Genomic DNA, 18,505 nt, shown 5'->3' on the forward strand with positions numbered 1-18,505 from the left:
CTTAATTGTAAAGTGTTCTTGTCTTTTGGGCCTCAAATGATTCATTTCATTATTTTAATGGTGGCTGAAGAACCACCTTGCTTCTTTTAGTATTTATTTAAACTGCAGCTTGTGCAGTCATACCAAACAATGGCTGCTCACAGAATCCTAAAAATGGACTAAGATTTTTACTTGTAAACTGTGTCTCTGATAATCAAATTCACCTTCTCGCCTTCATTCACAGGAATAAAAATAACTTTAAAAAAAAATCAAAGCATCAAGGTAATTTTCCATAACAGCTATAATTTACTTATTTTCTGATGAGTCACTGCATCCCTTTATCTAGTCTTTTGTTTAATGTATCTAGAAATACTGACACAAAATAAAAATAAAAGACAAAACAGATATAACATAGAACCTAATTCACTCAAATCAAAGAGAGGAAAATGAGAGAAGGAATACTGGAAAAAAAAATTTTTAAGTTTATAAAAAACCTAGCATAGACTTTTATTTCTGGCAATGAGGAATACTAAATATTAGAAAGAAAGGAAGGAAGGAGTTCAAAAATGCTGGATAGCTTTCTAAAAATCTTTTAAAATTTATTGACTGAGCTCAAAAGAAAATAAAAAGGTAACTGTCAAAAGATAAAACAAAATTAAAAAATGAACCCTGCAAATAAGACACAGAAGAAGCTGTTCTTCTTGGCCTTTGCTTGAGATTGAGGAGGGTCGTTTCCCTAAGAATCTGCGATAATGTAGTCCCAGTTAAAAAATACATATGTAAACACATAAATACATAATTTACAAACACACAAATGCAGAAAAAGAGATCCAGAAGTACATATATTCAGTTGCTAACAATGGTAATCTCCAGGCCCTGAAATTATGTTTGTATTTTCTCATTTTTTCTAGTTTTCTATATACAGCATACAAGTATGCTTCTACAATAATATAAAGCTGCTTAAAATAAATTAAATGAAAAGTGTTTCAGGCTTGGCCGCACAAAAGGAAACAAATCCTCTCTGAAGCAATGCATCCTTGGCCCAGACCCAGAAGTATTTTCCCACAGATAAACTCCCCCCCACAAAATGAGCTCACAATTCACACACACACACACACACACACACACACACACTGCCACAACAGCTACCACCACAAGAAACAGCAAGCAGAAAACAAAGGGCAGATTCAGATCCCCATAGATCTGATTTCAGATTTTGTAATTATCCAACATAAAATAAAAAATAGACATTTAAAAAATTTCTGAAGAAATAAAGGAAGGAAAAAATTTAAGAAGAATGATTAATAAACAAAATGAAAAAGCAGATGAAAAAGAACCAAACAGAACTTCTACAAATGAAAGCTATGATTACTGAGAGGCAAAACTTAATCAGTGGGTTAAACAGAAGATATGAGGGGCAAATTATCAAACTGGAGAGATAGTCTTGAAAAAAAATACTCAGGATGTAGCACAAGACTGTAAACTGTAATGTAAAAGAAAGTTTAATAAGCATGGAGGATAGAGTAGGAAAGTCTAATATACACGTAATAAAAATATCTGAGGAATATCAGATTAATAGAAAAGAGGCAATATTAGAAGAGACCGTAGTAGAAGCCAGGAGAGAGAAAAAGACAGTTTAACCTAAGAACAAATATTTGACTGATAGCTGGTTTCTCCAAAACAAAAAGGACTCCAGAGAGAGAAGGTAAAAATCTGCAAAACACTGAGAGAAAAGTAACTGTTAGCCTAAAACTACATACCCAATAAAATTACCTTTCAAGAAGAAGGGTGAAATAAAGGCATTTTCAGACAGACATTGATAAACCTTACTATCAACAAACCTTCTCTAAACAATCAAAAGATGACTTCTGTAAGAAAATAATACCAAAGGCAGGTCTGAGATACAAAAGAAAACCATGAGGAGGAAAAAAAGGAAAACATGTAGCTTGATCTAAAAGAACACTGATTTGATTTATTTAACAGTACTTTCAATACTTAATTTATGGGGTTTAAAAACAGAACTAAAATACAAAATAAGAACAGCTTAAAAATCATTATGGGGAAATTAAACATTCTAAGGTCATAGTACTAATACATAAAAAGAGTAAGGTATTGATTACTTTTGGCCTTTGCTATTTAAAGTATGAAAAGTAAAATTTCAAGGATAGCCTCCCAAGAAACAGAAGTGGGGTGAAAAATTTTAAACCAGTAGAAAGAAAAATATGTAGAAACAATTATAAATGGTATAATTTCTCCAGAATAATATAACAACTTTAAAGTTGTTTGCACTGAATAACCTAGTTTTAAAGTGTGTATAAAGGAAAACTTGACAAATCCATCATAATAATGGGAGATTTCAACTCATATTTCTCTATAACTGATAGATCAAGAGATAAAATTAATCAGGCTGCAAAAGTTTGAACATTACAATTAACAAACAAGCTTGCTCTGACTCTGTACCCAAACAATTAGAGAATACACTATTTTTCAAGCACACATGGAACTTTAATGAAAACTGACAACATATACACCAAGCCAAAGTTATTATTAACAAATGTCAAAAAATCATTATCATACAAACCACATTCTTTGACCAACAATCAAAACCAAAAAAGACTGCTTGAAAAATACCATGTGTTTAGAAGTCTAAAAGCATAATTCTAATGAATACTCCTAAGTGAAATAAAAAAATCATAAGAAAATTTAGAAAATGACTAAAAATAAGCATTTTAAAAAATACAACATACCAAAATTTGTGTGATACAGCTATAGCAATTCTTTGAGGCATACCGATAGCCTTAAGAATGCTCACGTTCAGGACTTCTCTGATGGCGCGGTGGTTAAGAATCTGCCTGCTGGGCTTCCCTGGTGGTGCAGTGGTTGAGAGTCCGCCTGCCGATGCAGCGGACACGGATTTGTGCCCCGGGCCGGGAAGATCCCACATGCCACAGAGTGGCTGGGCCCGTGAGCCATGGCCGCTGAGCCTGCGCATCCGGAGGCTGTGCTCCGCAACGGGAGAGGCCACAACAGTGAGAGGCCTGCGTACCGCACAAAAAAAAAAAAAAAAAAAAGAATCTGCCTGCCAATGCAGGCGACACAGGTTCGAGCCCTGGTCTGGGAATATCCCACATGCCCCAGACAACTAAGCCTGTGTGCCACAACTACTGAGCCCGTGCGCCACAACTACTGAAGCCTGCACGCCCTAGAGCCCGCACGCCACAACTACTGAGCCCGCATGCTGCAACTACTGAAGCCCACACGCCTAGAGCCCATGCTCTGTAACAACAGAAGCCACTGCAATGAGATGCCCATACACCACAATGAAGAGATGTCCCCGCTCCTTGCAACTACAGAAAGCCTGTGCACAGCAACAAAGACCCAACACAGCCAAAAATAAAATATAATAAAAATTTTTTTTTAAATGCTCATGTTCAAACTCTGAAATATGCATCCAATTTAAGTTCAAAAAAAGAATAAAAAGTATATTTTTCGAAGGCAAAATTCTAGTAGGTTAACAAAGTGTTGCACTATATAAATTCTCAGGAAATTTAAAAAATTTTAAATTCATAAAATAAAGAAATTATCTGTAAATTAGATAATTATGAAGTGCCTGCTTGCATCTTTAACATTGCATAAGAAATAAACTGTGTTATTACTACTCAACCTCCAGCAAACAGACAGTATCTGGTATATAATAAGCATTTAGTATATATTAGGTGATAGATGCTAAACAACACAAAAATGTGAATATGCAAGGAGTTATTAAAATACTAGATTAAAAAAAGAACCACTTACCTGGTAATAAAATTTAATCTGTCTCACCAAAATGGATAGATTATGAATTCTAAGTGAGGCATCATTGTTGACTTTTTTATTTACTCTCTGACTCTCCGATTTAGGATTACTGTAAGAAATAAAAAAAGAAATACTTTAAAAGTTATATTGAAATATACCTATCAACTTATAGATGACTAAAAATAATCATATAATACATTTTTATTTAAACAAACTGTGTATTCATCTTCATTAACAGATGATCTAAAAGGACATATGATTACTCTGACATGTATTCTGTGCTTTTAATTGATATAAGTGCATCTGATATTTCAAAGACAGTGGCAAGATGTAAGTCAGATGTTGCCCTTCATTCTCATTTTGTCTCTCCACCTTCCTGCAATGAATAACATTTTATTCCTTTTGAGTATATATATTTCCACCACCCAAAATAAATCGATTTAAATCAAGAATGTAAAATATAGGCTGATAACCAATAAATGTTGTATCTTCTCACTGGAAAATGGAGACTATATTTGAGTGGGCAATGTCCCTGAGAAATTAAAGAGTGAAGTGATGACACAAGAGAACACGTTTATCTTGGGTAAACTTTGTAGATTCAATAAAAGCAAAGGGGGGCTTCCCTGGTGGCGCAGTGGTTGGGAGTCCGCCTGTCGATGCAGGGGACGCGAGTTTGTGCCCCGGTCCGGGAAGATCCCGCATGCCGTGGAGCGGCTAGGCCCGTGAGCCATGGCCGCTGAGCCTGCGCGTCCGGAGCCTGAGCTCCGCAACGGGAAAGGCCACAACAGTGAGGGGCCCGCGGACCGCAAAAAAAAAAAAGCAAAGGGTTGAATGAGTTTGAAGTAGCAGAAACTGAACAAGAATAATAGGTAGGACACCATTAAGAATGAGAAACTCAGTGACACCAAAAACAAAGGCAACAAAAGCAAAAATAAACAAGCGTGACTAACATCAAACTAAAAAGCTTCTGGACAGCGATGTATACAATCAACAAAATGAAAAGGTAAACTATTGACTGGGAGAAAATATTTGCAAATTATATATCTAATAGGGGTTAATGTCCAAAATACACAAAGTACTCATACAACTCAATAGCAAAAAAAAAATCTGATTTTAAAATGGGCAGAGGAACTGAATAGGCATTTTTCCAAAAAAGACATACAAATGGCTAACAGGTACATGAAAAGGTGCTCAACATCACTAATAATCAGGAAAATGCAAATCAGAACCACAAAGAGCCTCACACCTGTTGGAACGGCAATCATCAAAAAGACAAGACATAAGTGTTGGTGAGGATGTGGAGAAAATGGACCCCTTGTGCACTGTTGTTGAGGATGTACTGGTGCAACCACTGTGGAGGTTCCTCAAAAACTTAAAAATAGAACTAACATATGATCTAGCAATCCCACTTCTGGGTATATAAGCCAAAGGAAATAAACAGGATCTCAAAGAGGTACTGGCACTCCCATGTTCACTACAGCATTATTTGCAATAGCCAAGATATGGAAACAACCCAAATGTCCTTCAACAGATAAACGGATAAAAAACATAGGAAATATATATATATATATATATATATATACACACACACACATACACAAACATACACATGTATATATAGAGAGAGACAGAGAGAATATTATTCAGACATGAGAAAGAAGGAAATCCTGCCATTTGTGAAAACATGGATGAAACTTGAGGGCATCATGCTAAGTGAAATAAGCCAGAAAGAGAAATATACTATATATTCATACTTATATGTAGAATCTTAAAAAAAAGTCAAACTCATAGAAACAGAGAGTAGAAAAGCAGTTGCCAGCGTCTGGGAGCGGGGGAGTTGGGTGGGAATACGGAGAGGTTGAAAAAAGGATACAAACTTTCAGCTATAAGATGAATAAGGCCTAAAGATCATTAGATCTTTAAGACATGGTAACTACTGTATTATATAATTGAAATTTGTTAAAAGTGTAGAACTTAAATGTTCACACACACACACACAAAGGTAAAAATGTGAGGTGATGGACATGTTAATTAACTAGATGGTGGGAATCCATTCACATGTATACATACATCAAACCACCACTATATACACTTTAAATATATTACAATTTTATTTGTCAACTATATGTCAATAAAGCTGAAGAAAATTTAAATTTTTAATTAAAAATTTTTTTTAAAGAATGGGAAATTTAAGTAAAAGTGGTAGCACCAGAACAGAAGGGTAAGTTAATGCCAGAACATAAGTAAGGATGATCTAGTTCCTCATTAGGACAAGGAGGGCAAACTAGAAAAAGACATTACCAGGTGAAATGGCAGACAGTAAATCAGGATTCCCTATGCAAGGGCTGAGTGCATAGTATCATAAAGCAGACACCTAAGAAGTTGCTGGGACAGAGTACTACCCTACGACTTTAAATGCAGGCACCTCCACATGAGAATGCAGAGAAGTAAAGACATTGACACCTATCCAATAGAGAATAGGAACTGAACAGAAACCTCTCATTCCTTAATCCCTTCCTTTTTTTACACTGTCTATTGCACTCCTAATGCCTTCAGTTCCTTCCCTAGACAGCACTTTATGGTGCTTTATTTCAGCAATTCTTCTGTTTTTGTGGGCTATATTTATCAGTATTTACTGTATTAGAAAATAAAACAGAAAATTTCACAATTATTTGTTTACTTATTAACTCATTAAAAAAATAATAAACCTATTACATGCTTACAAATACCAAACCAAAAAAAATTTTAGTGAGAAGACTGGCATTGTTTCACTATTTTTACAAATCTCTTTAATATCTGGTTTAACTTAAAAGAAGAGGCTGATGTTCATCTTTGCTTCTGCATTCAATCTACTGTTTGTGTTATTTTGGTTCATGTATATGAAGAAAAAATCAGCCTCACGTGGATATTTAGTTAGAAGTAGGAAACTCCTATGGACCCTCTGAAAGGATCCTCAAACCATACTCTGAGAACTATTGCTTTTACTTCAACAATTCTCTTGCCAGCCCTCCCAACATTGATCCTTCTGTCCTTTGATCACATTCATACTGTCAATCCCTGACACTGGATCAGCTCAACCATCTACACTGAGATTGCTCATAGTACTAAGTGAGAAAATAATACAACTAAACTCAGCTAAAAGATCAGATAGGAAGGCATAGTTAGTACCAGATTTGCCCTTTTGCCATCAAGAATTAGAAAACTGGACAAAACATACAAAATAACTATTTTCAGACTTTGAACAGCAAGTAATGCAAGACTGTAATCCCTGGCGAAGCAGTAAGGTATTTTCCGGAATGAGGTATAAGGAGGGGTAGCCCACGTCTCGCTGAACTTGAGGAGACAAAGTTTGGAATTCTAGGGAGTTAAAGAATATCAGACACAAGGGAGCTATACAAACAAAAAGCTCCCAAAATATGCCCTTAAGATTTTGGCTAAATACTAAGTTATACATAGGTACCCTAAAACTCCAGGAGGCTGAGCAGAGTACAAGCACAGAAAAGCTGGAAGCTAAACAACACCCAAAGCTCACAAAGTGCAGAGGAATTTAAGCTCCGAACAGCCAGAGTAAACACCTAGAGCATCAGTAGAGACCTCAGAAGAGTCATGTCTTGGAACTAAACTAGCAGTTAAGTAAAAGCTATTCCAGAGGCTCCCTAACTAAGCTGTTAAAACAAGCACTGAAAGGATCAAGCTGGGTATTCCCTGGCTGTCCAGTGGTTGGGACTCTGTGCTTCCGCTGCAGGGGACATGAGCTTAATCCCTGGTCAGGGAACTAAGATCCCGCGTGCCATGCAGCACGGCCAAAAAAACAAAACAAAAAGGGATCAAGCTGAATGAAAGTAACTTGACAACCTGCCAAAACAAAATTCAACACTGCTTAAAGAACAAGATCCAGACACCACAATGTAATAATCACAATGTCCAATATAAAATAAAAACTTACTAGACATGCAAAGAAGAAAAAAAAAAGTGATTTGTAACCAGGAAAGAAAATGGAAACAATTAATAGAAACAGATCCAGTAATGAAAGAGACCATGGAAAGAGTAGGCAAGGATTTCAAAGCAGCTGTTATGAATATACTAAAGGACTTAAAAAAACAAACATTATGTGGAGAAAAATGTAAACTACTTTTTAAAAACCCAAATGGAACTTCTAAAGCTAAAAAATACAGTATCTGAAATGAAAAATTCATTGCATATGCTTAACAGAAGATAGGAAACTATAACAAAAGATTAGTGAACTTGAATACACGGGAAAAAAAACTCCAAAGCACACAGAGGGGGAAAAAAAAAACCCTGAAATGAATGAAAGAGACTAAATGACCTATGGGGCAACATCAGACTTACAGAAAAGTTGCACGGACAAGTACAGCCTTTTTCCTAAACCACCTGAGAATAAATTCTGACCTGATACCAAATAGTCCACAAATATTTTGGTATTTATCTTGTACAAACACATATAACTATCAAAATTGGGAAATTAACAATTATACAATTATTATAATCCAATCTTTTGAATCTATTCAAGTTTGTTGTTCCAAATAGGAATGGATTTATAGGAAAAGGATCTAGTTCAGTACCACACTTTGCATTCAGTAATCTGAATTACAATCTTTAGTCTCTTTCAGCTGGAACAGATTCTATCTTTCCTTGAAATTCATGACCTAGACACTTTAAAAGGTTACAGGCCAGTACTTTCATAGAATGTCCTTCAATTGGGTTTGTCTGATTAAATCGTATATTACTCATAATTAAGTTCAGGTTATGTATCTGTGACAGGAAAAATATAGAAGAGATGCTCTGATCTTCTCCAATGCATCCTAAGAGGTGGTACATGATTTCAATTTAGCCCATTACTGATGATATTCACTTTTATCATTTGACTAAACTGGTATTTGCCAGTTTTCTCCATTATAGTTACTATTTTCCTCTTGTAATTATTATTTTGTGAAGACATACTTTGAAACTATGTCAATAATCTGATATTCACCTATCTTTAATTTACTTATGTGTGTGTTTGTTTACATCAGTATACACTCATCGCTCCCCATAATTATCAATCAAAATCTATTACTATAATTACATTTATAACTACCATAGATTGCCTTTTCATTTTGTTGACTGTTTCCTTTATTGCACATAAGTTTTTTAGCTTAATGCAATCCTATTTGTCTATTTTTGCTTTTGTTGCTGTGCTTTTGGGATCATATCCATCGAGTTCTTTTTCAAAACCACTTTATAATTTTCTCTAGGAAGGCCTTTTATTAGCTATAGTCTTAAATACCTTCTAGTTTTTGCTGTTAGTGTGAATGTAATATTTTAAAAATATATTTGCTAGCAGGTTACTACTGATATGTAAATGCAATCAATTTTTGTGTATTGCTCTTATCTTTAGAAACCCTGCTAAACTCTAACAGGTTGTTTGTTGGTACTCTTGCAGGTTCTCTTGAATAAAATTTGTAGTTTTTCCATATTGATAATCAATTATCCCAACATCAATTACTGAAGAGCTTATTGTTTCCCACTGATCTCTATGATCATACTAGATTCCCATGTAAGTGTGGATACACTTTTGGAGTCTATTCTGTTCCTTTAACCCATTTGTCTATTCCTATGTCATTAAAACCTTCTAAATATTACTATACCTTTATTGGCATCTTGATTCTATTAGAGCAATTCCCTCTCTTTTGTTTTTGCTTTCTAAACTGTCCTGTTTAAAATAAATAAATAAATAACAAGTAAATTGTCCTGCTTAGTCATACATGCTGCTCTTTTCTATGAATGTTAGGATATTTATAAGATTCTATGAAAAAGCTTGTTGAGATTTATTAGGATTTTATTAAAAATATTAATTTGATAAAGACTGACATTTGCATTAGTAAAATTTTAAAATTTCCCCCCAAATGCCTTTACATTTAAGTAGGATTTTTTTTCCTCCTTGGGTTTTTGTTTGTGAAATAGATTTGTTTATCTCATTGGCTACCTGGTCATTGCTAGTGTATAATAGGAAAACTGTAGTTTTTGTATATTGCACTTCTGATTGACAACCTTTCAAAATTTAGTTTATTCAGTTCATTTTCTTGGATTTTCTCAGTAAAAAAAATACTGTCAGCAAATGGCAGTTTTACCTCCTCCTTTCCAATCGTACATCTCATTTCTGTTTCTTTACTTACTGTATTAACAAATAATAATGGAGATAAGAGCTATCCTTACCTTGTTCACAAATTTCATGGGACTGCTTTTAATGTTTTGCCATGAATGCGTAATGTTCACTGTAATTTTCTGATGAATACCTTTCTTCAAATTAAGTTCCCTCCTATTCCTATCCAATATCTTAACTGGTGCTGAATTTTTCCTACATCTACTGCCATCTGATTCTTCTCATTTAATATGTTAATGTAGTGAATTACATTGTTGCCTTTTTAACACTGAATCATCCTTACAATCCTAGACTATTTACTCCATCATCCGCACCCCACAGTATAACAACTAATCCCTGTTCTGGGTACATCATTCTATCATGGGTCTTCCAATACTAATTGCCTTTATGCCTCTCACTTTCTCACTAGAATGTAAACTCCCTGACAGCAGGGACCTTATCTTATTCTCTAAAAATTAGCATATATCCTAACCAAATGTTTGAATAAATAAAAAGAATAAATGATCTGAGACCAAGCACAGTGTTTTAAAAATTGTTGCTTACTATTAAGAGTTATGGGGGCTTCCCTGGTGGTGCAGTGGTTGAGAATCTGCCTGCTAATGCAGGGGACACGGGTTCAAGCCCTGGTCTGGGAGGATCCCACATGCCGCGGAGCAACTGGGCCTGTGAGCCACAACTACTGAGCCTGTGCATCTGGAGCCTGTGCTCCACAACAAGAGAGGCCGTGATAGTGAGAGGCCCGCGCACCGCGATGAAGAGTGGTCCCCGCTTGCCACAACTAGAGAAAGCCCTCGCACAGAAACGAAAACCCAACACAGCAAAAATAAATAAATAAACTAATAAACTCCTACCCCCAACATCTAAAAGAAAAAAAGAGTTATGAAATGACATTCTCCAAGCTAAAGACTCATTTGGCAGTCTGGACTAGACACTCCCTACTAAGTTTATGCCCCAAAGATCAGTTGAGTGACAAGAGTCCTAAACCACAACTTGAGATGTACAGAACAAGCAAGAATAATAGTAAAGTGAGTTAAATCCAACTTGTGACTGATTTATACTCAAAGCAAATAATGAGTAATGAATTGCCCAAAGCAAATGACAATATAAGTGGAAAAGTGGGTCTCTTAGGTAAAGGTATCACCCAGAACTAGTTACTTACAAAAACAAGGAGACCTGTACTGCAGCAGTCAGATCACATGTCATGGCAGAGGAAAGACCACAGCGTGGTCAGCAGGTCATGGTTAAAAATTCAGAGAGCTGAAGGGAAAATCCTGTTTTATGTAATCAACTTGGTACATATTCTGTCAGTAAGTTAAATCCTCATTGAGTACATACTGTGGCTATATTACTTAACGTATAAGACCTTGGTTTAGTCACGCTATCATTGTGGAGAAAAGTCTGTTTGAAACTGGGAAAAGAAAGTAGGAATAACCCTAGTAAAAATGTTAGGTATACTACGGTTATGTAAATTTCATTTGGAATCACAGACATTCAGTAAATATCTTTTCTTTCTAGTCTTCTTCCATCTTTTTATTTCCATTTTCCTTACTCTATATTTGAATTCCTTTAAATTACCTCTCACCCATTACTATCTCCTAAATGATAACATTTAGATCTAAAAAATACTTTAGAGATTATCTAGTTTCACTATAAGTCAGAAAATTGAAGTCCAAAGTAGTAATTTGCCTCGGCTCTTACAACTTTTTCCCTTTACTCTCTCTCTTTCAACCTTTTCTCTTATCATTCAGGACAACAAAGAAAAGACAGAAAGAAAAAGGTTTCGGCAATGTTATCTATAAAATGCACGTATACAATAAATCATTGTTTCTATTATATTGTTTGAGCATATTCCTAATTGTTTTCATAGTGATTAATCAAACTAAAGAATATTCATTTCCTTCCCCCTTCCAGTTCATTATAGTAATATTTTATTAAAAAACCTAGGTATTTAATCCTGATGACAAATATTTTAAAAAGATTTTAGTTTTGATATTACTACTGAAGAGGTATGTAAACTAAAAAAACTGTACAAGTTTACAGTGCAAGCCCATTGTTACATGAAAATATATAATTTGGATTATACTTTGGAATGGATGTATAACATCCCAATAAACACGTGTGATTTCATTCCCACTTTAATAAATTTTATAATGTAAATATTATCTTTGCCCTGACAGAATTGTTACCAAGTTTCTCTGTGCTCTTAAAGTGATTTTTTAAATTAAGTCCTAAAGTTTCTTTTAAAATTTTATGTCCAACATTCCTCATATGATATTTCAAAATTTATTCAGTTGCCAGAAAGGCCTATTGTCTCCTTTGCATAAAGCTCTTCTAAGAATTAGCAAGTTTTAAGAATTTAGAATTTTGGTTTGTTCAAAATCTTTTATGAATTTTTTTTTACAAAAAAAAACAATCTGTAAGTTTTATATTAAGTTTCTTCAGCCTCTGAGAAAGTTTGTTTATAACAATCGAAACAATTCTGAATATAAAAAGAGGGAACAGTTCAGCTTTTATATACTAAGGATATCAGATGAAATTACTTTAGAAATCTGAGAAAAAAGTAACTGCTAAGCACTCTAGTTATGGACCTAGAGAGCAACAAACTTTCGATTACTAGGCTTGGGTTTCCCATTTGACTCACGCTTAACTTGAGTTAGGGTCATACTGACATATGTTAGGATCATGAAAACAGGCCCTTTGACCCCAAGAACATGATCTCTTTATGTGAGAGGGACTTCCCTCAGGTGAAACTGCCTGAAAAGTCTTAATCTCAACTCCCACGAAAAACAGTTGAACACTTAAGGACGGATTTATTGAAAATTATGCAAATCAAGAAAATTAGTAACTTTATGGGACTTCCCTGGTGGCACAGTGGTTAAGAATCCACCTGTCAATGCAGGGGTCACGGGTTCGATCCCTGGTCCGGGAAGATCCCACATGCCGCAGAGCAACTAAGCCCATGCTCCACAACTACAGAGCCTGCGCTCTAGAGCCCAAGAGCCACAACTACTGAGCCCTCGTGCCACAAATACTAAAGCTCGAATGCCTAGAGCCCATGCTCTGCAACAAGAGAAGCCACCGCAATGAGAAGCCCGCTCGCCACAGCTAGAGAAAGCCTGCACGCAGCAACAAAGACCCAAAGCAGCCAAAAAAAAAAAAAAAAAAAAAAAAACCAAGATAAAGAAAATTAGTGACTTTAGGAAAGTACTATTTTTTTAAAAAAGAAAAATGTAATAATGATACACTACCTGCCTCTGAAGGAAACATTATATGTGAATACTGATTACTGATTTCACTAAACTTATAATAAAGAAACAAATTAGAAGGACAGGGTAAGAAAATAAAGAGATGGGACATAAAAAAGGCTAAAATCTCACCTACCATTATCAGGAAGTCAGTAGATAATGCCTAAAGGGGATAAACCAAGAAATACTAGGGTAAAAAAATAAAATAAATACTAGGGTAGGCATTTTTTCACTATCTTTGGGGCTAAGTGACAGAAGAAACTGCTAAAAAAAAAGTTAAAAGTTTTTACTCTGGGGAACAGAACTGAGATGTAAGTTAGGGCAGGGATTGCTGTTTTTCATTATGAACCTTTTGGTATTAACTAATTCTTTTAACCATGTAAAACATTTTTTTAAAGAGGGAAAAGACACCCACAAAAAATTCTGTTTCATGAAGCCTGTCTATTTCATTTACTTCTAGGGAAAAATATGAGGCTATATATGCGAGATTCAATGCTAGAGACTAAGGGTCGTAAGATGTGTGAGACTATGCATAAGAAAATAAAACAATATAAAACATTTCTTCTGTAAAAAGTATGCATTTTATGTAAATACAGAAAGCACTCCATTCCTGCATGTATTTTAAGGTTTATTTCTTTACACAGTAAAAGTTACAATATAGAAATTTAAACACACTTGGTATATAATATGAGTCCAGAATTCTCTATAAAGAAATTGTAGTCTACTCAGTATTCTAAATATCCTGTCTTTTCTTCATGTTTAATATTTAAAATGCTAAACAAAGATTAATTCAGAATAGACAATCATAATTAATGAAGTTTTGTTTAAGCTCTTTTTTTTTTTTTTTTTTTTGCGGTTCGCGGGCCCCTCACCACCGTGGCCTGTCCCGTTGCGGAGCACAGGCTCCAGACTAAGCTCTTTTTGAAAGCATACTTTAAAAAAAAATGACTTTATCTTTGGAAAGATCTTTTTTTAAAATAAAAGATGAGCTATTGAATGATACACATGTGATAGGTGAGCAAGTACCTTTCTAATTATATACAACTATTTCTAAGCCAACATAATCTCAAATCGACCATTTCCTCTTATAAGATGAAAACTGAAAAATGCTTTAGAGGCAAATAGCCTAGCAATATAGCTCAAATCTGTCCAACCAGAAGTTAAATGCAACATGGCAGTAAAAGACAGCCTCAAGCAATTTCACATTTATAAATGACCTACTTATGACAAGGTACATTAATTTCAATAAACAGGCTATAGTATTATCTACCATTGTATACAGTAATTTTTAAATTAGAGTAAAAGAGGAAGGAAAAGACAGTAATTCTGCAACACTAATATTCTAAGATTTGATCCTTATATAACCAAGGATTATGTCTTTACTTATTTATTGTCTAATATCTATGAGAAACAGAAATCTGATAGTTTTAATGGCTTTATGCTCTTCTACCCAGACTTCAAACCTCTTATGTATCCTCTTGAACCATCTGTTTAGTGTTGGTGCTTAACAACTACATGTGCTCATGTTTTTGATAATGCCATCCTAATTTAAAGCTAGTTGTATACAGGGTTTTTAAAACATTTTTGGAGATATTTTATATTATGAAACATATAACCGCATAGTATTTACATGTCACCTCGAAACATTTTGAAATAAGTAAGTTATTTGCATATCTGACTTCAAATGTACATATACCAATATGATAACTTTATGAAAAATTATTAACTGGGTAAATATCATCACATTTAGGGTTATCCAAGTAGTAAGATATCAGGGAAATAAGTGGTTTTAAAAAAAGTATCCCTTCACCTTAGTAGTATCTCCCCCTTCTCACAAGCTCAATCATTGTGCATGATGGCCAAAAGGCCAACAATAAAACCTAATATTAATATATAATCTTTTAAATATCTGCAAAATATTTTCACATATGTTAACTAATTTGATCTTCACAATGACTGAATAGTCATTCTTGGAGAGGTATGTGCTACATAATTACCACATAGACATTATGGACACAGCCCAACACCCTTCTGTACATTCTCATAATTTAAGATACATAATTTAAGATTCGAAAGTTGAAGAAATATCTGACATTTTCTAGTTAGCCCAAGATTGAGCTAGCAGTACAGCATGATATTCACTGATTTAACAGTGAATAAACAGAACTAATGATTTGATTTAAAAATTGCAAATGGACACAAACAGAATAAAAATCCAATACACTTAACTCTGGTTTTATCTGAATTGGATAAAATGACTAAAGATCTACCCTTTACTTCTTAGAATGAGCCAACATGAGCCCTCCAAATATTAGTCTAGCAGTTTTCTAACTTTTCGGTCTGAAGACCTCTTCCACTCTTTTTTTTAAAAGATTTTTTTTTGATGTGGACCATTTTTAAAGTCTTTATTGAATTTGCTACAATACTGCTTCTGTTTTATGTTTTGTTTTTTTTTGGACACGAGCATATGGGATCTTTACCCCCTGACCAGGGATCAAACCCACACCCCCTGCATTGGAAGGCGAAGTCTTAACCACTGGACCGCCAGGGAAGTCCCCTGAAGACCTCTTTTCACTCTTAAAAATTACTGATAACTCTAAGGAACTTTTATTTACGTGAGTTACATCTATCTATATTTACTATATTAGAAATTAAAATTAAGAAGTAAAAAATAATTTATTAGTCCATCTAAAAATAACAAACTCATATGTTAACATAAAGAGCATTTTTATGGTAAGTAGCTATCTTTTTCAAAAACAGTAAAAATTTTAGAGGGGAGTGACATTCTTTCATAACTTAGTAAATCTCAAATCTCTTTAATGTTCGGCTTAATAGAAGACATCTGAATTCTTAAATCTGTTTCTACATTCAATGTGTTGTGATACATTATTTTGTCTAAGTATATGAAAAAAGTTGACTTTACATAAACATGCAATCAGAAAAAGGAAGAGTATTTTAATAGCCTTTTCAGATAATTATTGATATTCTTCTTTAATACTACCAAAATTCAGTGAAGTGGTACTTTTTTAAAGGTTGGACGAAATCTGGAATCCGAAGCCCTTATCAATGAACTTTTCTTACTGTTATACATTAAAATCCGTTGGTTTATCTGGCGTGTTGAATGGATCTTTTACATACGCATGATTTCTTATCAAGCACTGGTCATTTTGAAAATTGGTTCATTGAGTTATACGATCTGCCAAATGCTGCACATTTTATTATTCAATATTTTAAAATTACATTGATTTTTATCACCTCCAATCTCATTAGAAAAGTCTTTAAATATTGAGAAGCTACCATGCTCATGGTTTCTATAATTCAATTTTATCACTGACAAACATAGTATCAGTTATTTTCCTTGAAGTGATAGGCTCACTTCATTCATTTTTGAAAAAGTGCCGAATACGCAAGCCTGAATAACTATGGTTTGTCTGTCAGTCATTCTCTCGAGTAAAAACAGTGTTCCAGGGCTTCCCTGGTGGTGCAGTGGTTAAGAATCCGCCTGCCAGTGCAGGGGACATGGGTTTGAGCCCTGGTCCAGGAAGATCCCACTGCGGAGCAGCTAAGCCCATGCGCCACAACTACTGAGCCTGCACTCTAGACGTGCTCCACAACAAGAGAAAACACCACAATGAGAAGCCCGCGCACTGCAATGAAGAGTAGCACCTGCTTGCCACAACTAGAGAAAGCCCACGTGCAGCAACTACTGAAGCCGGCGCGCCTAGAGCCCGTGCTCCACAACAAGAGAAGCCACCGCAGTGAGAAGCCCTTGCACCACAATGAAGAGTAGCTCCCGCTCGCCGCAACTAGAGAAAGCCCACGCACAGCAACAAAGACCCAACACAGCCAAAATAAATAAATAAATAAATAAATAAATAAATAAATAAATAAAAAACAGTGTTCCGGGCCTCCCTGGTGGCGCAGTGGTTGAGAGTCCGCCTGCCGATGCAGGGGACGCGGGTTCGTGCCTCGGTCCGGGAGGATCCCCCACATGCCGCAGAGCGGCTGGGCCCGTGAGCCATGGCCGCTGAGCCTGCGCGTCCGGAGCCTGTGCGTCCGGAGCCTGTGCTCCGCAACAGGAGAGGCCCGCGTACCGCAAAAAAAAAAAAAAACAACCAGTGTTCCACAAAACAGACTTGTTCGGCCTTGCAACTCAAAAAATCATGAGTACTTTTTCTTGAGATAATCATTATATTCCATTAGGCAACATAAGCGTTTTATGCATACTTCCCATTTTTTCCTACAGAATGTAAAAAAGACACACACAGGGGGGCTTCCCTGACGGTCCAGTGGTTAAGACTATGTGCTCCCAATGCAGGGGGCGCAGGTTTGATCCCTGGTCGGGGAACTAGGATCCTTCATGCCATGTGGAGCCGCCTTAAAAAAAAAAAAAAAGACACGTACTCAAGGGTCAAGATTCAATAAAATAACTTTTACTGCTTCATCAAGGGCACTTTAAAGTGAAGCTGGATTTCTTTTTGACCACAAGTGTGAAGAATACAATGACTACCAGCACAACTTCATACTACTCCTTGATTCATGCTAAGATGTCTGCAGTTTTACCACCTTTGCTTTCATACCATCATTGCTTTTGCAACACAGGCAAGAAAGGCAAATGACATCTTAATATTATTATAAAAATAATTTTGACTTGACAGAGAACCAGACAGACCCCCAGGTGTCTGCTGATCCCACTTTGAGAACCACTGTATTAGGCAAATCAACTCCTGTTCTTGATTATAGAAACCAGAGGACTTAGTATTATGCTTATCAGTGTCTTCATAAAATAACAGAATCTTCATTTATTCAGTGGTCAACCACATGACCAGTCACTGAAACAAAAATTGTTTATATAGCACCAACGAGCATCACTGATTGGTGACGGAACCTTCACCCACTGTCCTTAAGCCTTAAGAAAGGGTCACAGGGCCTCCCTGGTGGCGCAGTGGTTGAGAGTCCGCCTGCCGATGCAGGGGATACGGGTTCGTGCCCCGGTCTGGGAGGATCCCATGTGCCGCGGAGCGGCTGGGCCCGTGAGCCATGGCCGCTGGGCCTGCGCATCCGGAGCCTGTGCTCCGCAACGGGAGAGGCCACAACAGTGAGAGGCCCGCATACCGCAAAAAGAAAAAAAAAAAAAAAAAAAAAAAAAAGAAAGGGTCACAGAGGGCTTCCCTGGTGGCGCAGTGGTTGAGAGTCCGCCTGCCGATGCAGGGAATGCAGGTTCGTGCCCCGGTCCGGGAAGATCCCACATGCCGCGGAGCGGCTGGGCCCGTGAGCCATGGCCGCCGAGCCTGCGCGTCCGGAGCCTGTGCTCCGCAACGGG

The 18,505-nt window shown here is 36.0% G+C and overlaps 1 protein-coding gene across 8 annotated transcripts in view; it reads right to left on the minus strand.

The window, feature by feature from the left end:
• The window catches only part of CCDC88A (coiled-coil domain containing 88A), a 123,678-nt gene that overhangs the window by 89,658 nt on the left and 15,515 nt on the right, over positions 1-18,505 (minus strand). For all 8 annotated transcript variants that reach the window (XM_082643248.1, XM_082643249.1, XM_082643247.1 and 5 more), the window contains one exon: positions 3,775-3,883. In XM_082643248.1, coding sequence (XP_082499374.1) covers positions 3,775-3,883 — 109 coding nt within the window. The remainder of the gene's footprint in view (positions 1-3,774; positions 3,884-18,505) is intronic.

This window comes from Mesoplodon mirus (assembly GCF_964341445.2).
Source record: "Mesoplodon mirus genome assembly, chromosome: 14".
Taxonomy (NCBI): domain Eukaryota; kingdom Metazoa; phylum Chordata; class Mammalia; order Artiodactyla; family Ziphiidae; genus Mesoplodon; species Mesoplodon mirus.